A 21,049-nucleotide genomic window follows, 5' to 3' on the forward strand; every position below is an offset into this window, starting at 1 on the left:
TTAACTTAAATTAAACGCAGTGCCGCGAGAACTGTTCACCCAAAATCTGTTAACTTCACCATCCGAAATCATGTCGTGGCCACCGAAAGCGAACCTCCACAAACACAGCGATGACGTCACATTCACCTCGTGGAGTTCAATAACAGAAAGCTGATTGGCTATTGCAAGTTGGTCTCATTTGTAGTTGTAATATAGCAAACTACATTAGGACTAGTTAAATAAAGAACTACAACACAACGAAAACCAAGCCACAACAACAAAAAAGAATTTATAAGCGCATTAAATGTAGCGTTACATGGACATTGGAAAATAATACCTGTGCAAAAATATTTAAGACCTAGAACAGTGAATATAAGACTTTTTAAGACCTTATGGACACCCTGACAATAACAGGTCCTAACATATTTCCTGTATTAGATTTTTAATTTCTATAGCTTTCGACAATCCTGAAAGGAGCACATATTGATAGATAATGTTATGATGACTGTTTAACGTTAGGATATTATTGAATTGCCTCTTGTTACAGTTATGAAATAGTTTGAGAACAAGCAGGAAATGTTTATAGGTCAATGACATCGCCACATTGAAATGGTGTATAGTGATCAAACAGCTAAAGTCTGTGCAACCACACACACAGATGGTGAAAGTGTGTGAATGTCTGTGAGCATGTTAGAACGGCATCACTGCATGAGGGGGTTGTGTGTGCATGTGCATGTGTGTGATGCAGAAAGAGATGATTAATGGGAGAGTCAGACAGATATCAGAGTTGTAATTATCAGCATAAAACAGGTCACGGCGTTAGCATGCACACACACAGATACAAAGAGCCAGACACGCTGACCATTGCCACTAGCAATCAGCACTTTAAAAGCAATTTAATAAGGGAGATAAAGAGAGATGGAGAGAGACGCAGCAAGTGAACATACCAGTCGGTTTATGCGTACAAACTCCTCAGGACTCTTGGCCCACGGCGGCAGCTCCACATCTGACACCACCGTCCCATCATCCATCACTCCCAGGTTGTAATTATTGGAGTTGACAAACATCTCGGGGAGGTAATAGAACTCAGGGATCAACTCCTGTAAGAGAGGCAGATATAAACTGCATTTTAACTATACATTCACATTATTAGGTGATGGAAAAAGGATATTAGGAATAATAACCAAATTAATTATTTAATCTTTATTCATCTGGTATTTCATACATTTTTGGGCAGCTGACACACTGAACATTTTAACCCTTTAACTGCCCCACCATGAAAAATGTGTGGATTGCATTTCTTAACTCCTAATGTCACTATTTAACACAGTTAATGCATTTTTTCCCAACACATCCCATCAATTAAAAAATATCAACCTCTACCAAATAGCTGATACTGTATGTTGGTTTATGGTAAAAGTACCAGAATTAATTCATATACTATGAAAATCAGAAAATATTAAGTGTAATAAGGCTGTGCGATTTGGTGAAAATATCTAATTGGGATTTCTTTAAACCGATATTCCAATTTCGATTTGATTTGCTAATTAATTTTGTTATCAAGCTTCTAATATTCTGTATCATAGCTTCTTATTGCTAAAATGCAGTGAGTGTTATTTAAAAAAGAGCTGAAAAGATATTAACTAGCTCCAACTTTTTATTTAAATTTGTTTATAAATATTCAGAAATTAAACAGTAATTTTTCTCTTGCGTTAGTTATCTCCTGGTACCTTTGTGATGTTTTTTCACATAGTGTAACAGCTGCAAACAACTCTGCAATTGTTCTTTGTTGTTGCTACTTACTAGATTGAGTGTCACTGGCAATACTTTTAGTTGACTTTTTAGCAAGACACTCCTCATATAGCCTGTGCTTTTTAGGTGCTGGTTGTTGTATTTCCTCATGCTGTGGCAACAATTCTGTGACATCTCTTACAAATGACCTGATATTGTTCAGTGTCTTTGATTTTGAAACTAAAATATTCCCATATTACTGGCATGCTGTTTTTCCTTGATATTAATTGTCTGTTAATGCTTCTAAAGCATCATCCCACTTGTTCTTGATTTCCTGTTTTTTTGTTTTATTGTGGACATTCCGCATAGTTCAGTTGAACTCAATTTGCGCAACTCTGATTAGGCAGAACAAAAGTGTGCTCACTCAATTGGCTAGTAAGACTGTCATTCACAGATGACAATCACGCATTTGCTCTGGGTGGGGGAAATTAAAATAATAAATATATAAAATAATATATATATTATATCTCAGGCCCTTGAGATTAGCTAATCGCAACTTTTAAATCGTGATTGCAATTTGATTTTGATTAAACGTGTAAGACCAATTTATTTAAAAAAACAATCAAAATAAAACATTTTTGAATATTAAATTATAACTTTTTGCTAAAGCTAAAAATATTTCAGACTCTCATTTAACACATTTTCTTGTTATTTTTTTAGTTTTTTACAATAAAACCAAAATTAAGTGTAGTAGTGCAAATGGATTATATTTGTTTGATTGATTGTTTTGTAAACCAACAATGCTGTGTGCGTAAACCATCCTTTAAAACAGTTATTCTTTAAAACAGTCAAAACATGCTCAACCATTTGGTAGAGCTGTCAGGCAAAGAGTTAAGGAAAATCGTGTTTATGCATACATGTTTTTGACAATATTTACTGTACAACTATAGATAAAGAAATAAAAAAAGAGAATACTTGAAAATTCTGGGGTATTATTAGTTATGGGTTAACGTTATAATGTTAAACATTGTTGCATTCTATAGAGGTCTAATAATGATTCAGAGCATTTTTTAAAGACTTGGTGAGAATATATATTTTTATGACTTCATTGTTGTGACTGAAAATCATAATTTATCCCATCAAATATTAATTTCTTAATTCATCTAAAGATACATAGTATCGTGTTGTTTACAAAATAGTATTGTGTTGTTTAAAAATGAACATAAACACTTCTCAAGGTAAAAAAAAAAATCTAAATGAGAATATTTGTAATTTATTTGGTCACACTTTATTTTGATGGTCTATTTGTTGAATTTAAGTTACATTTCCTCTAAATGCCAACTAATTCTCATTAGATTATTAATAGACAGTTAGGTTGGGGTTAGCGTAAGTTGACATGTACTTGCAAAGTTTCTTATAGTCAGTTAAATGTCTGTTGAAGGAGCAGTATCAACAGATATTACGGAAACTACTAATACTCAAACAGACCATCAAAATAAAGAGTTACAATTTGTTTTACAGAGTACAAACAAAAATTACCTAAAACAAATTACACATATTTGAGAATAGGTGTATCAGCTTTTAAGAATTTCTGCTTATGCCTATACAATAAAAGAATGTATTAAACCGCAATTAACAATAAAGGAATCAGATATAATCTCTTTGAATCTTTAGCTGGTAATCTGTGCCATGGTGTCACTACGTGAGAGATAAAGTTAAAGCTACTATAATTTTATACCCAATTTAAAAGCCTTCATAAATAGAGCAACTGCGTGCCATACTGATAAAGAACATCAAAGGCAGACTGCAGTCAAAGCACGGTGAAGAGCATTAAATCCCTATCTTCCTTTATAAAATGCATGGCTGTCACTTTCTTTTTTAAATGCTCTAAGAAAAGTGGGATTAATGAAAGTTAAAGATTTAATGAAGGTTAAATCTTATTAACATTAAGCTGCTTTTACAGAAATAACTGAACATCTTTATTTACTCTCATTGTAGGAGAAACAAAAAGTAAAAACACATACAGTACATAACAGTTTTTTCACAAATTTACAAACAGTTTTTGAGGGAAACATAGTTCTTGTGAATGAATCCAGAGCTTAAATGTGGTGTGTTTATTTTGATTCCAATTAGGTCTGCATAATATTGGAAAAATCTGGCACTGCCATGTTTGGCTTTTCTGTGATATGATTTTAATTTCACCCGATTAATTGATTAGCTCTATTTGGAAAGATTTAATACATCTAGATAGATTGGGATGATAAAGTCTTTTTCTATGCAGTGCATTTGCATAAATTATAATACATTAAAGCATATATAAATACAACAGGGCACAGCTAAAAGAGTCTAACAGAATTCAGGTACAGAAATTAAACAATCAAACATAAAACACCATGGTCAACAGTGTATAAATAATAAACAAAAATAACAATATTGAATAAAAGCTTTATCTTTTAATATTTTAAAAAAATAATCTAATCTAATCTAATGATGTGCAGATACATGCATTGATATATCAATGCTAAAAAAAAAAATATTGCGCAGCCCTAATTCCCATATCTGTTTCTGTTATTTCAGTATTGTAAAGGTCATTGGATGAATTAAACTAAAGTGAATTAAATATGGCATGCGTTAAGAAAAGAATTAAACTGAGTGGGTATAAATGTACAATTATCTGCCATAAAATTAACTTGGCTTGATTTATACTTCTGTCTCATGTGATTTCCATACCTCACGACAATGCATATCTTACACTTACTCACTGCCATTGTGAGTGTTTATACTTTTGTGTTCTGACTGTATCACTCTGTAATCACACCTCAGAAATGTTAGTAGACAGTGGGATTTCTATGTTCCCCATTGTCGAGTTTCTTTGCCAGTGTTTTGAGTTTACACCAGAAATACGTAAGATGCTGTGGTAGTATGTAGTAGTGGTACCCGGCGAATGGTTAACAATGTAAATCATAAAATAAACACAAAACAAAAATATTCTTCTGAAGCTCATCCACTGTACTTGGAGACTTGTTAAACACTCATGTCACCAGCCTTGCTCTGCTTCCACAGTTTTGGCTCCAGCCAAACTTGTCACCACCATCAAGTCCAATTACAAATCATATGCTCTGCATCGTCATATCGTGAAGTTACATTTTTTGAAAGGTATGAAATCAAAGTTCAAGTCAGAAGGGTATGCAAATGCATGAAAGCTACGTCATGTCTACCACATGTACTTGACGCAGAAGTAAAAATTGCCTTTAGCATTGGCTTGAATACACTCACTGGCGACTTTATTAGGTACACCTTACTAGTATCGGGTTGGACCCCCCGCCCTTTTCCCTTCAGAACTGTCTTAATCCATCAAATCACAGATTCAACAAGATACTGGAAATATTCCCCAGAGATTTTCGTTCATATTGACAGAATAGCACATGCAGTTACTGCAGATTTGTCGGCTGCACATTCATGATGTGAGTCTGCCATTCCACCACATACCAAACGTGCTCTATTGGAGTGAGTTCTGGTGACGGTGGAGGCCATTTGAGTACAGTGAAATCACTGTAATGTTCAAGAAACTAGTCTGAGATTATTCACACTTTATGACATGGAACATTATCCTGCTAGAAGTAGTCATCAGAAGATGATTAACACTATAGTCATAAAGGGATGGACATGGTCAGCAACAATATTCAGGTAGGCTGTGGTTTTGATACAATGCTCAATTAGTACCAATGAGCCCAAGGTGTGCCATGAAAAAATCCCCCACACCATTACACCATCACCACTACCAGCAGCCTGAACCGTTGTTAGAAGGCGGAATGGATCCATGTTTTCATGTTGTTGATGCCAAATTCTAACCCTACAATCCGAATTTCGCAGCAGAAATCGAGACTTATCAGACTGAGAAACATTTTTCCAATCTTTTAATGTCCAATTTTGGTGAGCCTGTGTGAATTATAGCCTCAATTTGTGTTGTTCGCCTCAAGGTTTGATGTGTTGTGCGTTCAGAGATGCATTCATCTGCATAAATCGAGTGCTTATTTGAGTTACTGTTGCCTTTCTATCAGCTTAAACCAGTCTTGCCATTCTCCTCTGACCCCTGGCATCAACAGAGACCCACAGAACTGATGTTCACTGGATATTTTCTCTTTTTCAGAACATTCTCTGTAAACCCTAGAGACGGTTGTGCATGAAAATCCCAGTAGATCTGCAGTTTCTGAAATACTCAGCACTAACAACAATGCCACAAAGTCAGTAAAATCACCTTTCTTCCCCATTCTGATGCTAGGTTTGAACTGCAGCAGATCATCATGACCATGTCTACATGCCTAAGTGAATTTGACTTGATGCCATGTGATTGGCTGATTAGAAATTTGCATTAATTAGCAGTTGGATACAGTGGCTGGTGAGTGTATCTATTTCGGTCAATCGCTAATTATACCTGTCTTTCTGAAAATCATAATTTCTTACGGTGTTCATCTATTTATAGACAAACTTAAGTGTAAAGTTAGTTCTAGAAAAATAAACATGCTATTATTCTAAAGAAACATCCTTTGGGTGAACTATCAAGTTTGACCGGCATCCAAAAAATATTGTATTAAAAAATGGTTAATTTTTACATGTCAACTAATAATATTTTGGACCTAAAATTAAACATGCATGTTATAAAACTATTCAAAATAAATGGAACAGCACTAAACTTAAAATATATACATCTATTGTGCGTGTACAACAAAGCACTTAGTGCAAAGAAAGTGGCCAATTAGGCAAGCAAACAAATGGTGGAAGTTCAAAACTAGCCCCCCGCCTCGCTTCATTCTGTTCTTCTCTTTAAAACTGAAGTCTTTAAAACAAAAAGGTCACAATTTTACAATGGTACCAGGCGCCCTGAGGTTCATGTATGGAGTCTGGCATAAATGTGGCGTCTTCACTGGCGGCACAAAGATCTAGAGCCACTTAACCAGTGGTGGGGGAGAGAGAGCAGGACTAGGGGTACGGGAGGAGCTATTATGTGCAATGGCCCTTGAGAAGAACTGGTCAGAGGGCAAAACCTGTGATCCAAAATCCTGTCCTGCTGCGGGTCAATAGAGAGGGGTGCTCCTGGGCCCCCTCTTAGGTCTCCTCTGATTCCCCTGAGGGGAAACTTTCAGTGTCCACACAGCCTTCAGCCTAGTGCGTGGAGGTCAGGGGATGGAGGTTAAAGGTTAGGCCAGAGTTTGCCTGGCTAGAGACAGACAGGATCAGTGTGGCTTTAGGCCATTATAGCTCTCTTTAGCCTGGACACAAAAACTGCCAAAGGCTTTTCACCCCTCAGTAGAATGAGGGGGTGTTTCTAAATGTGGGGGACTGCTGTGCTTTTTTAGGGACCGAGCACCGAAACGGTGCGTAGGCCCTATTGGAATTGCTCTGTTTATTAGGGACCGAGCACCGAACGGTGCAAGGCCCTATTGGAATTGCTCCGTTTATTATTATTCTTCTTCTTCTTCTTCCGCGGAATGAATCGCAGTTTTGAGGGGCTAAACATGCCCGAAAACTCACGGAACTTTGCACAGGCCTCAGAAGTGGCGAAAATTTACGTTTGTTATGGGCTTCGGAAGTAGGCGTGGCAAATTGACTCGACAGCGCCACCTAGAAAAATTAAACGGACGAGCCCCCGATATACGAATCACGCACATGCACGAAAATTGGCACACACCTCAAACATGCCAAAACATACGAAAAAGTCTCTTGGAGCCATATCTCAAACCCAACAGGAAGTCGGATATCTTTAACTTCCTGCGGCGAAAAAATGACGTTTTTGACATTTCCAGGCATTGTATTTTAACGAACTCCTCCTAGGGATTTTATCCGATCGACACCAAAATTGGGTTTTGTCATCTGAAGGCCTTGGCGATGTTAAATTGCGAAGCTTTAGAGTTTTCGTCGATGGGCGTGTCCGTGGCGGCCTTGCAAACTTTGACGATTCGCCACAAAACAGGAAGTTGTTATAACTCAGGCATGCATTATCCGATCTGCCTCAAAATTCACACGTTTGATAAGAGTCCTGACCTGAACACGTTTACATGCCAATATCCAGATACAGTTATAGCGCCACCTGCTGGCCACAGGAAATGACATGTTTTACGGTGTAACAAACTTCTCCCACAAATTTTTTCGTATCAGCACCAAATTTGGGTTGTGTTGTCTGAAAGCCCTAGCAATGATATATTGTGGAGATCTAGAGTTTTCGCAGAGGGGCGTGTCCGTGGCGGCATGACAAACCTCAACGCTTCGCCATGGATCAAGAAGTCCTTATAACTCAACCACACAATGTGCAAACAGCCTGAAACTTCACATGGTTGATAAAAGTCCTCTCCTGAACACATCCATATACCAATAATGAAGTGGGCGTGGCAAAATGAATCGACAGCGCCACCTATTAAATTTAAACGGACGAGCCCCTGATCTACGAATCACGCACATGCACGAAAATTGGCACACACCTCAAACATGGCAAAATATACGAAAAAGTCTCTTGGAGCCATATCGCAAACCCAACAGGAAGTCGGATATTTTTAACTTCCTGCGCCAAATAAGTGGCATTTTTGCCATTTCCAGGCGTTGTATTTTAACGAACTCCTCCTAGGGATTTTATCCGATCGACACCAAAATTGGGTTTTGTCATCTGAAGGCCTTGGCAATGTTAAATTGCGAAGCTTTAGAGTTTTCATCGATGGGCGTGTCCTTGGCGGCCTCGCAAACTTTGATGATTCGCCACAAAACAGGAAGTCGTTATAACTCAGGCATGCATTATTTGATCTGCCTCAAAATTCACACGCTTAATAAGAGTCCTGACCTGAACACGTTTACATGCCAATATCCAGAAACAGTTATAGCGCCACCTGCTGGCCACAGGAAATGATATGTTTTACGGAGTAACAAACTCCTTCCACAAATTTTATCGTATCAGCACCAAAATTGGGTAGTGTTATCTGAAAGCTCTAGCGATGATATATTGTGAAGATCTAGAGTTTTCAGAGAGGGGCGTGTCCGTGGCGGCATGACAAACCTCACTGCTTCGCCATGGAACAGGAAGTCCTTATAACTCGACCATACCATGTCCGATCAGCCTGAAACTTCACAGGGTTTATAAAAGTCCTCTCCTGAATACATCTACATAATAATATTGAGTCAGAGTCATAGCACCACCTGCTGGCAGAAGGAAGTTTGGCTTGTAACTCGGCCACACAATCTCTGATCTGCCTGAAACTTCACATGGTTGATAAACGTCATCTCTTGAACACATTCACATAACAATATTGAAGTGGGCATGGCAAAATGACTCGACAGCGCCACCTAGAAAAATTAAACGGACGAGCCCCCGAGCTACGAATCAAGCACATGCACGAAAATTGGCACACACCTTAAACATGCCAAAACATACGAAAAAGTCTCTTGGAGCCATATCTCAAACCCAACAGGAAGTCAGATATTATTAACTTCCTGCGGCGAAAAAGTGGCATTTTTGCCATTTCCAGGCGTTGTATTTTAACGAACTCCTCCTAGGGATTTTATCCGATCGACACCAAAATTGGGTTTTATCATCTTAAGGCTATGGCGATGTTAAATTGCGAAGCTTTAGAGTTCTTGTCGATGGGCGTGTCTGTGGCGGCCTCGCAAACTTTGATGATTCGCCACAACAGGAAGTCGTTATAACTCAGGCATGCATTATCAGATCTGCCTCAAAATTCACACATTTAATAACAGTCCTGACCTGAACAGGTTTACGTGCCGATATCCAGTTACAGTTATAGCGCCACCTGCTGGCCACAGGAAATGACATGTTTGACACTATAACAAACTCCTACCACAAACTTTCCCGTATCAGCACCAAAATAGAGTGGTGTCATCTGAAAGCTCTAGCGATGACATATTGTGAAGATCTAGAGTTTTTGCAGAGGGGCGTGTCTGTGGTGGCATGACAAACCTCAACGCTTCGCCATGGAACAGGAAGTCCTTATAACTCAACCACACAATGTCCGATCTGCCTGAAACTTCACATGATTGATAAAAGTCCTCTCCTGAACACATCTACATAACAATATTGAGTCAGTAATAGCGCCATCTGCTGGCAGAAGGTAGTTTGGCTTGTAACTCGGCCACACAATGTCCGATCTGCCTGAAACTTCACATGGTTGATGAAAGTCCTCCACTGAGCACATCTACATAATAAATCTTCATAATAAAATTGAGTCATAGTCATAGCGCCACCTGCTGGCAGAAGGTAGTTTGGCTTGTAAGTCGGCCACACAATGTCCGATCTGTCTAAAATGTCACATGGTTGATGAAAGTCCTCTCCTGAGCACATCTACATAATCATATTGAGTTTTTAATAGCGCCACCTGCTGGCAGAATGTAGTTTGTCTTATAACACAATCTCCACACAATCTCTGATCTGCCTGAAACTTCACATGTTTGATAAAAGTCCACTCCTGAACACATCCACATAACAATATTGAGTCAGTCATAACGCCACCTGCTGGCAAAAGGTAGTTTGGCTTATAACTCAGCCACAAAATGTCCCATATGCCTGAAACTTCACATGGTTGATTAAATTCCTCTCCTGAAGACATCTACATGCCAATCTTGAGTCACAGGTATAGCGCCACCTGCTGACAGGAGGAAGTTTGGCATAAATCTGTATTTTTCTTGGGTTTTTTTATATATATCGGCTTATATTATTATTGTTCGCTGTTCTCTGTCATCGTAAGGTCACCGGGCGGCGGTGAGCCCGGGTGCGAGGTCCCTATCATCGCTGCTTGCAGCTTTAATTATTATTCTTCTTCTTCTTCTTCTTCTTCCGCGGAATGAATCGCGGTTTTGAGGGGCTAAACATGCCCGAAAACTCACGAAACTTTGCACACGCCTCAGAAGTGGCGAAAATTTACGTTTGTTATGGGCTTCGGAAGTGAGCGTGGCAAAATGACTCGACAGCGCCACCTAGAAAAATTAAACGGACAAGCCCCCGATATACGAATCACGCACATGCACGAAAATTGGCACACACCTCAAACACACCAAAACATACGAAAAAGTCTCTTGGAGCCATATCTCAAACCCAACAGGAAGTCAGATATTTTTATCTTCCTGCGGCGAAAAAGTGGCGTTTTTGCCATTTCCAGGCGTTGTATTTTAACGAACTCCTCCTAGGGATTTTATCCGATCGACACCAAAATTGGGTTTTGTCATCTAAAGGCCTTGGCGATGTTAAATTGCGAAGCTTTAGAGTTTTCGTCGATGGGCGTGTCTGTGGCGGCCTCGCAAACTTTGATGATTCGCCACAAAACAGGAAGTCGTTATAAATCAGGCGTGCATTATCCGATCTGCCTCAAAATTCACACGTTTGATAACAGTCCTGACCTGAACATGTTTACATGCGGTTGTGCAAATACAGTTATAGCGCCACCTGCTGGCCACAGGAAATGACATGTTTTACATTGTACCAAACTAACTCCCATAAATTTTATCGTATCAGCACCAAATTTGAGTGGTGTCATCTGAAAGCTCTAGCGATGATATACTGTGAAGATTTAGAGTTTTCGCAGAGGGGCGTGTCCGTTGCGGCATAGCAAACCTCAACGCTTCGCCATGGAACAGAAAGGCTTTATAACTCAACCACAAAATGTCCGATCTGCCTGAAACTTCACATGGTTGATAAAAGTCCTCTCCTGAACAAATCCACATAACAATATTGAAGTGGGCGGGGCAAATAGACTCAACAGCGCCACCTACAAAAATTAATCGGACAAGCCCCCGATATACGAATCACGCACATGCACGAAAATCGGCACACACCTCAAACATGCCAAAACATACGAAAAAGTCTCTTGGAGCCATATCTCAAACCCAACAGGAAGCCGGATATTTTTGACTTCCTGCTGTAAAAAAGTGGCGTTTTTGCCATTTCCAGACGTTGTATTTTAACGAACTCCTCCTAGGGATTTTATCCGATCAACACTAAAATTGGGTTTTGTCATCTAAAGGCCTTGGCGATGTTAAATTGCGAAGCTTTTGAGTTTTCATCGATGGGCGTGTCCGTAGTGGCCTCACAAACTTTGACGATTCGCCACAAAACAGGCAGTCGTTATAACTCAAGCATGCATTATCCGTTCTGCCTCAAAATTCACACGTTTAATAAGAGTCCTGACCTGAACACGTTTACATGCCGATATCCAGATAGAGTTATAGCGCCACCTGCTGGCCACAGGAAATGATATGATTTACAGAGTAACAAACTCCTCCCACAAACTTTATCGTATCAGCACCAAATTTGAGTGGTGTCATTTGAAAGCTCTAGCCATGATATATTGTTAAGATCTAGAGTTTTCACAGAGAGGTGTGTCCGTGGCGGCATGACAAACCTCAACGCTTCGCCATGGAACAGGAGGTCCTTCTAACTCAACCACACAATTTCCGATCTGCCTGAAACTTCACATGATTGATAAAAGTCCTCTCCTGAACACAACTACATGCCAATATTGAATCTGTCATAGCGCCACCTGCTGGCAGAAGGTAGTTTGGCTTATAACTCAACCACACAAACTCCGATCTGCCTGAAACTTCACATGGTTGATTAAATTCCATTACTGAAGGCATCTACATGCCAATCTTAAGTCACAGTTATAGTGCCACCTGCTGGCAGATGGTAGTTTGCAGTATAACTTAACCACACAAAGTCCGATCTGGCTGAAACTTCACAAGGTTGATAAAAGTCCTCTCCTGAACACATCTACATAACAAAATTGAGTCTGTCATAGCGCCACCTGCTGACAAAAGGCAGTTTGGCTTATAACTCAGCCAAACAATGTCCGATCTGCCTAAAACTTCACATGTTTGATAAGTTTCCTCTCCTGAAGACATCTATATGCCAATCATGAGTCACAGTTATAGCGCCACCTGCTGACAGGAGGACATTTGGCATAAATCTGTGATTTTCTCAGATTTTTTTTAATATATCGGCTTAAATTCTTACTGTTCACTGTTCTCTGTCATCCTGAGGCCACCGGGCGGCGGTGAGCCCGGGTGCGAGGTCCCTATCATCGCTGCTTGCAGCTTTAATTTTTTTTTTTTTTTTTTAGAAAAAAGGGATAACAGCATGGCAAATTGATACATTATTGCAGCTGAAGGCTCTTCTTTGCTTCTCGTTTGCACCTATCAGACCTTTTTTGCATGAGTGAGCAAAGTGAAGCAAGTTTGAAATGTTCCAAAGCTTCAAAGTGAAATATATTAAGGGTGATTTTGATGTTTTCAGTCAAGTCTTCTATTCAGATTTGATGTTCACCAATCCTGTTATGCTGATTCATGGTGACAACCTTACCAAAAAATCTAACAGGGCTTTGAGTGAGCTTTCGGTATCAAGTCTGACTATGTAATGTGAGCCACATGTCTTGATTTCAAATGAGAGCAATCAACCCCTGAAAAACGCCAGCATGCAATGAGCGTGCTAACAAAATGGCTGTCTGTTGTAATGAATATTTCAAGAGGTCTGGACATTTGTTAAAGTCAACGTCGAGCACTTTAAGGGCCTCTAAAGGGCTACAGTGCGCAGTCGGGTTTGCTGTCTAACTTTGGTTTGAGGCTGAACGGCAAAAGGTTCAACTGAGGGTTAGAGTGTTATGAAGGGTTTCGCAAGAGAGAGTGTAAGGGAGTAAAGGGGGGAAAGTTCGAAATCAAGATTAGTTTAAAGCTTTGATCAAGGACCCTTGACGCTTTCATGGTAGCATGACAAGGATTGGTTGTGACCGTACATGTGCTAGGGCCAGTTTTTATGGAGAGGTGATGGGGGCAGCCGGGCAGAGAGAACTGCCGTGTATCCATGGCGACTGCCCTCACACCACGTCCCAGCAAGCTCCGGTTACCAAGAGGAAGTCAACTCACTAGAGAAACGTCTAATCATGTAATAGTCTCCACATTTGTGAAAAACAAAATATCAGCGGAAGACCAAGACCAAAACCAAAACCAGGCCAGGGATCGGCTGATGCTTGACTGAGAAAAAAATAAGCACAGCTGTGTAGAAATATTGATGCGTTAATGATAAACTAAACAAAAAAAGGCTGAAAACGTTAGTCAACATTATCAACAATAAAAAATAAAACACTTTTGCAATGGAACAGTCTTTTGACCTAACGTAAAGGTCTGAAAAATGTGGTTTGACCATTGAGTGCAAGACTGTAATTCAAACCTCCAGGACGCAATCCAATAGAGGAAGACAAAGTACTTGCTTCCTGATTTGTCAAGTCCAGATAATTGACCCTTTGCTAAGCCACACCCGAAAACCGCCACACACCAATCATGGCTTAGCAATCGTAGCTACGCACAGGAGGTCTGTCAAGCTTTCGAGCAAGAGGAACAAGCCAAAGCGTTGAGCATATGGATTGTGCAAATCTGATACCCGATATTCTAAAAGTTTGGACGAGGTGGTGCAAAAAGAGCGGGGTTAAGTTGGTTTTGTTTTCGATATTCCTGAAACATTCAGTGATAGGCGACAATAACTAACACACCTCTCAATAAGTCACACACACTCAGTGTTTCCAGCAAAAATACAAAGCAGCTTGTTTTCCAGCTGTCTTTTTCTCTTTTTTTTCACTTGATATTATGAGCACTGCTCTGTTTAACCCCTTGCAATAGAAGTCATAGTAATAGCAATCATATATCCATCTGTTTAAAACTACGAATATTTGAAATTACATATCAACAGAACAAAAACGAAATGTGATCACAATCTGAGCACTTGTGATCAATATACTTTACCCGCAGCTATTTTTCAATCATTTATAACCCTCATGCCCATGTTAGAGCTGCAATTCACTGATGTTTTTCTCAGTCTTTTGGAGATTTAGTCATTGGTTATGATGTTTTAGCAGGTTAGTGTCTGCTTTTATATTTGGTGACTGATAAATATTTGCTGGTAGGAAAAATCTGTTTGTTCACTTCTGCTATTTATACTTTGATTTGCATTTCAATTTATTTATTTTATCCACTTAACTGCAAATTAGAATAGAAACGGTATAAAAAGCACACACATACTGACAGTTATAGGTACTAGAGATGCGTGGTTGGCGGTTATAGCCACGGACTCGGGCGGATGACGTTACGAAAAAATAATATTTTAATTAAATTCGGGCGGGTGGCGGGCGGTTGTACTGTTTTTATAGGCATAGCTGGCGCACCAACGAAAAAGCCTAGGACTGACTTCACAGAATGGGAGGAGGAATCGGATACACTAATTCTGGATGAAGTACAGAAGTATTCCTCTACAAACTTCCGTATAGACGGATCAGCAGAGGAAAATCTACTTCCTTTTGGGAGAAATAAGGCCAGTCATTCCCACGACTACAGCACCTTTCCAAGAGAATTCTATGCATTTCAGGAACAAGTGCTGCGAGCGAGCGCTCCTTCAGTGCAGCAGGGCGCATTATAGTGGCTATGCAGGCGCTCCCGTCTGAATCCTGACACTGTAGATGCTATTTTATTCCTGCATTGTGCCAAGAAAAAAATCAAACTAGACCTAAGGTCAGGCATATTAAACCAATTAGCCTATGTTATTTAGGCTACACATATGTTCAATATAAACTTGAGTTCGGTCAGCTGATAATTTTACGTTCATATTGGTTTAGCCTATTCTATTCTAGACATGTTGGCCTCGCTTTTACGTTCCGAGGCTAAGGTTATTTTGCCAGAATTTCTTTGTCGCAACTGGCGTAGTATTTCGTTATGCTTCAAGTTTGAGGGGAATGGGGATAATCCTAAGTCCATGGGTTATTGGGGCACTTGTCATACATGCACTTAGCCTGGTCAGACTTTATGTTCGCTCAAAGAGGGATGGCATATCTATTTTTCTAATTTAATTTCTAATTGTGGGGGTGACTGAGCCTACAAGGCTTAGGCACGATATGACGTTTTTATTAAAAAAATTTTCAACTGTTTGCCAAAGCATGCGACTATAGCCTATGCCTACATTAAGATATTTATGATAATATTTTTTTACTGCCTGTTGTTTCTTTTGGCATATAAAATAGGTATTGTCTGATAGAGATATAAATAAAGGTTCGTCTTGTCGCAGAACTGGTGTTGTTTCCGATTTCTACAAGCTCAATAACATCCACAGCAAAAAAAAATAAAATAAATAAATAAATAAATAAATAGTCAAAAAACTGTGCCCATTAATTAGATGTGCAAGGCAATCAGGTATGTTTTTGGGGTTGCTATGGACAACTACAAATGTAAGCATTATTAGGCTATAATGTAAATTACTTATTATTCTATCTAGGCTATTTACTAAAAAATAAAGTGAAATAGGCATTTAGTAGTAGACTAAATAGCAGCATGTTGAAATGATGTGTCAATGCGTTATCTATTAGGCTACAATAAAAAAAGTTGTATAGTACAGTGCGTTTAATTTAGGCTATTTATTTACTTTTGTCCCTGTGCGCCGATTGGAGACGGAGTTCACTGCTGATATTCTGAGAGCTTGGGTGCTTCTCATTTCTTATTTGTGCATCCTCGTTTCCTTTCCTTGCTTTCTTTCCTCGTGTTTCCACCCCACCGGGATACGAGGGAAGGACGCAAGGAATAGACTCAAGGACCGAGGAATCGAATCAAGTGAAAAGACACGTCCTCGTATCTTTAGCGTCACTTCAAAGCGTTGTCAATTAATGACTTGCACGTTTGGGTTAACTGCATGTCTACATTAAAGTCATTCTCTATTCTATAATGATCAATAAAGAAACATTTATTTAATAATAAAAAGGAATAAGCCATTCAAATAAAGAGCCCAATCAGCAGATGGCGGGCGGGTGCGGTTTTAAAAATTGGTCAAAAATGTTACTGCGAATGGATGGCGGACGGATGATGAATTTTGTCATGCGGTTGCGGATGAAATAATAGCCCATCCGCGCATCTCTAATAGGTACTGTACATTGTTATGGGGCAACGATGCTAATATTTGGCACAAATCCAACAATTTGCCCTTTCTGGCCTTTTTTCCCAATTAATGAATTAGATAAAAGCATATTCAATGCGCGTTTCCTCGTCAATTAATAACGCTATATTTCATAGCACAATAATTAATCTATCAGGTTTTTTGGATAAAAAAAGAAAATCATGGTTTAATTTGTTATTTAATTATTTTTAAATTCCACCTCTACTGCTGTGCATGAACTAAGCTGTTAAATGGTCAGTGTATGAGGCCGCTAGGCTTACCTAGCTTCAATTTCGATTTTATTATTTTCTAATCAGTTGTATGTCTTGAATATACACCAGTAATGCATACTACAGCCCATTTTATCTGGCTTTGTCGGATATCTCACCTGTTGGCCAAAAATGACTAATTATATCGGTGTGAATGTCTGACACTGGCGCATACATATTGTATTAGATGTGCCAGGCACAAAAGCTAAACAGGCATAACAAGTAACTAAGAAGGGCGGGGCTTAGCAAAGGGTCAATATGACATTACACTTCCAGTAGAAAGCAAGTCAAGATGGCAGCAAAATATGTGCATGTTCAGTGTGTGAATGGTCACGTATCATCCGTTTTAGGCTGTATAGTGTGAACGAAAATCACAGTTTTAGATAAAAATGAATGAATGAATAAATAAATGACTATTCAAATTTGAAAGTTGATACATTTGATAACAGTGTACACTGACATGCATATACATGAACATACCTTCACGTCAGACGTGTCCCTCTGGCAGTTTCTCCAGGCTCTAGACACTGAGGAAAAAGTGCGATCGGCGTGGTCAAATTTCCCACCTTGGAAATTCAGGAAGAATGTTGTGAAGGGCTCCTGAGAATAAAAGAGAACAAAAAAAAAATCTGAATTTCCACACAGGTTCACATTAAAACGAATATTAAAAAGTCATGCTGGGAGCTAAAACAACTAGAGGGTGAATTCCTCTGAACAAAGATCATGCCGTTAATAACTAGGAGTCTACTGTACTTTGATCAATCTCTAGCCTCCAATTTAAACATTTTTCAATATGTGCAACCCAGTCAGTATCTCTTTTTTTTAGCATCTGTGCCTGCTGTTCATAACAAAGCCCTATACAATATGATCCTAATTTGTGTGCACTAAATGACATCCTCTTCTCCAAAAGACAGACCTGAATGCTAAAAGAAGCCTGTTATTAACCCAGGTCAGACAGTAAAGCCTTTGGAAGCGCATTATTTGTTCTTTTCTAATCATGCTTAATCTTGTTTGTGCAGAATCAATAGGTGGTTCTTTTGAAACAATACCTCCCCGATGAGAAGGACGCAATTAGAGTGTATAGCACCCTGGAAAGCTACACCATGAAAGAAAAATACCCTAATTACGCAAAGGCTTTTGGGTGCTTGACTGAATTTACCGCCCTCCTTTTTGCTGTCAAGTGCTTCGATATCACGAGGCTGTTGATTTGTGCTATGGTACATGAATTAGGGTGTTTGGAGAAGTGGATTTGGGATAAGCCTGATAATAATGGGATGGGATCAATACAATGGGCCTACAGGGAATGGCAATGAAAGTGAAAAACTGTAACAATTACAAGGATGGCCAGGAATGGGTTAGTGACCTCTAGCTTCCTTTTATTGTGAGTAGAATTTACAAGGAATATGCGAATAGATGACACATTAAAAATGCATGTGAAAATAAAACATGGACCTAATTTAAATGTAGAGCAACTGACATTGTATAAAGGCTTAGGATACAGCAAAGTTAATATACAACTGTTTAGTTAACATAACTGTTCTTCGTTAAAATGTTGTAAACGATGAAGTATTTCATCGTATTTCGGTTTATTTATTTAAAGCATAAAGAGAATAGGGAATGTGCAATCTTAAGCTGTGCTCGTGTAATTTAAGATGTAAACATTCATTACTATTGAGTCATATAAATCTTTGTAAATGTTTATTAATATTATAAATGTGAACATTATAAATGTTTCATCAAGGATGGATATATATTGAAAAATAGGACTAAATTTGTATTTTGATATTGCAGTTATTTATGAAAATGAAGATTATATTCAGAGCAAGTCAACAGAGGAATTAATAAGGCATATCTGAATAGACCATTTCAAAGTGGTGATGTCATTGGCCCATGAACAATTCCTGCTTGTTATCAAACTATTTCATAACTTACTGTTTAAACAGAAATCATAACATTATTTATCAATATGTGGCTCTTTTTTGATTTTCGAAAGCCATAGAAATTAAATATGCAAATAAAAAACATACAATGTATGTTTTAGTTTACATCCCTCAAAATGGTCTATCGATGACACATTAACAACTACTGTGAAAAGAACACAAACTATACAGAGGCTAAGGATGCTACAAAGCATTATTAGACTTTATAAACGTAAATCTAAGACAGAACTGTTAACTTAACAAAACTGTGCTTCAGCAAAATGTTGATGCAAAACCAAGCGTTTTCCTCCAGAGTGCCACATCTTTGTTCTCAGCAGATATTAGAACACAAAGGATGAAGGGAAGATGAGCGATGTGTTGCGTGTTTGTTAGTATGCAGATAAGGCCTACATTTCAATATAACAATAAATCAACCTGACTGAGCACGCACACATGCCCAATTATAAACAACAATTAGTTGCAATGCGTTTCGCGGCAGATCACATGATGAATGCGTAACATTTTGCTGCAACCACTGAGCCGCTGTCTGGTTTAAGACCCTTTAAAAGTGGCAAATCATTTAGACAATTATGATCATGTCCCATTTATTTGTCCTACATAAACAGATAATGTAAAAATAAACATTAAAGGAAGTGAAATAATGCAGACAGATGGCAGGGAAACAGGCTTTCCTATTTGAGGCTATAAAAAGATTTTTGAAATGGTGAAGGATTATTTTGTTTGGTAGTTTGCTGCACTTGACATTTGAGCGTGAAACTCAATTCAAATGAGTTTTAGGTTGGGTAGTTAGTTAGTTAGTTTATACAGCACAATAAAACAGTGGTTTTATGGTCAATGGTTGTTGACCATTCTGCTGAACAAACCTAAAAGCAAATGAACAAAAATAGACAGCAACAGATAAAACAACATAGAAAACATCCAACATACCACACAGCATCAACAATAAATAACAAGACACCAGATAATGTAGGTACATTAGGATCAATTTTCTCCCAATTTAAAAGGTCTATCTAGGAATTGTAGTGAACTAAGATTTATTGGAAATTATTCTAATGGACATAGGTAGCCTGTTCCACAATTTAGGACCTACTACAGAGAAAGCTCGATCTCATTTTTTCTTCAATTTGCATCTGGGAACTACTCGCATCTTCTGGTTCGATGACCTTAAACATCTGCCAGATATTTTAACAGTAATAAGATAAGAGAGATAAGTCAGAGCCTGGCCATGTAATACCTTAAAACGTACATTAAAATATTAAACTCAATTCTAAAACATATCGGCAACCAATTTAGGGAGCACAGGATAGGAGTAATGTGTTCAAACGTGTGGGTGCCAGAAAGAAGCCTAGCGGCAGCTTTTTAAACCACTTGAAGATGATTTGTATAAGATTGTGTGTGTAAACGTGTGTGTGTGTGTGTGTGTGTGTGTGTGTGTGTGTGTGGGTGCAACTTACAATCCTCAGTAGCCACATCTGAGTGAAGCTGGAGGTGGAATAGTGTGTGCCATAGTGGAATTTGGGCACCTGTTCATCCTCCCATGATTCGAAGCGCTCAGAGAAGAAAGCGGCTCTCTTTGGGTTCAGCGCACCAATAGGCTGTGACAAGAAAAAGCAAACAACATTATTGGAATGAACATAAAACCACATTAATAAAGGATCAATGCTTAAGAACAACAGTAATAAATTGTGAAATCCTATGTCAGAAGGACAACAGGCATTAAATCTTTTTTAAAGATCAATCAAATTAATCAGTCTTCTGTATAATATTCTGTAGCAGCATTTACAATAAATAAAAAAAACTTACCATAGCAATTTCTATAGTAATAAGAGCAAATTAAGCAAGCAACTACCTTGAAAAACAAACTGCAATCATGATCCTGATATTGTGCTTATCCGAATGATAACACTGTAGCTTGGATGAAAGGTAACAAAATCATACAATTCATTTATTATATTTTGGGGATGCATCAATATGGATTTTTTGGCTGATATCTCTGATAACTCTTAAGATTTGGAGATTTGGATAACCGATATACTTTAGCCTATAATTAAAAATATTTCAAAATGTAAACAACTGATTTTATTTTAAAAACATTTTGATGCACCTGAGCATTGAGCACTAATGACTGTATGACAAACACAGTGCATAATATAAGGACAGATTGTGACAGTTGAGAA

The 21,049-nt window shown here is 38.5% G+C and overlaps 1 protein-coding gene across 7 annotated transcripts in view; it reads right to left on the bottom strand.

Moving 5' to 3' along the window:
* lrba (LPS-responsive vesicle trafficking, beach and anchor containing) overlaps positions 1–21,049 on the bottom strand; it is a 431,164-nt gene that overhangs the window by 86,471 nt on the left and 323,644 nt on the right. For all 7 annotated transcript variants that reach the window (XM_073951393.1, XM_073951386.1, XM_068221229.2 and 4 more), the window contains exons 44-46: positions 20,327–20,467; positions 17,413–17,532; positions 927–1,079 (exon numbers count right to left, since the gene is read on the bottom strand). In XM_073951393.1, the coding sequence (XP_073807494.1) occupies positions 927–1,079; positions 17,413–17,532; positions 20,327–20,467 (414 nt within the window). The remainder of the gene's footprint in view (positions 1–926; positions 1,080–17,412; positions 17,533–20,326; positions 20,468–21,049) is intronic.

Source organism: Danio rerio, chromosome 1, assembly GCF_049306965.1.
Source record: "Danio rerio strain Tuebingen ecotype United States chromosome 1, GRCz12tu, whole genome shotgun sequence".
NCBI lineage: Eukaryota > Metazoa > Chordata > Actinopteri > Cypriniformes > Danionidae > Danio > Danio rerio.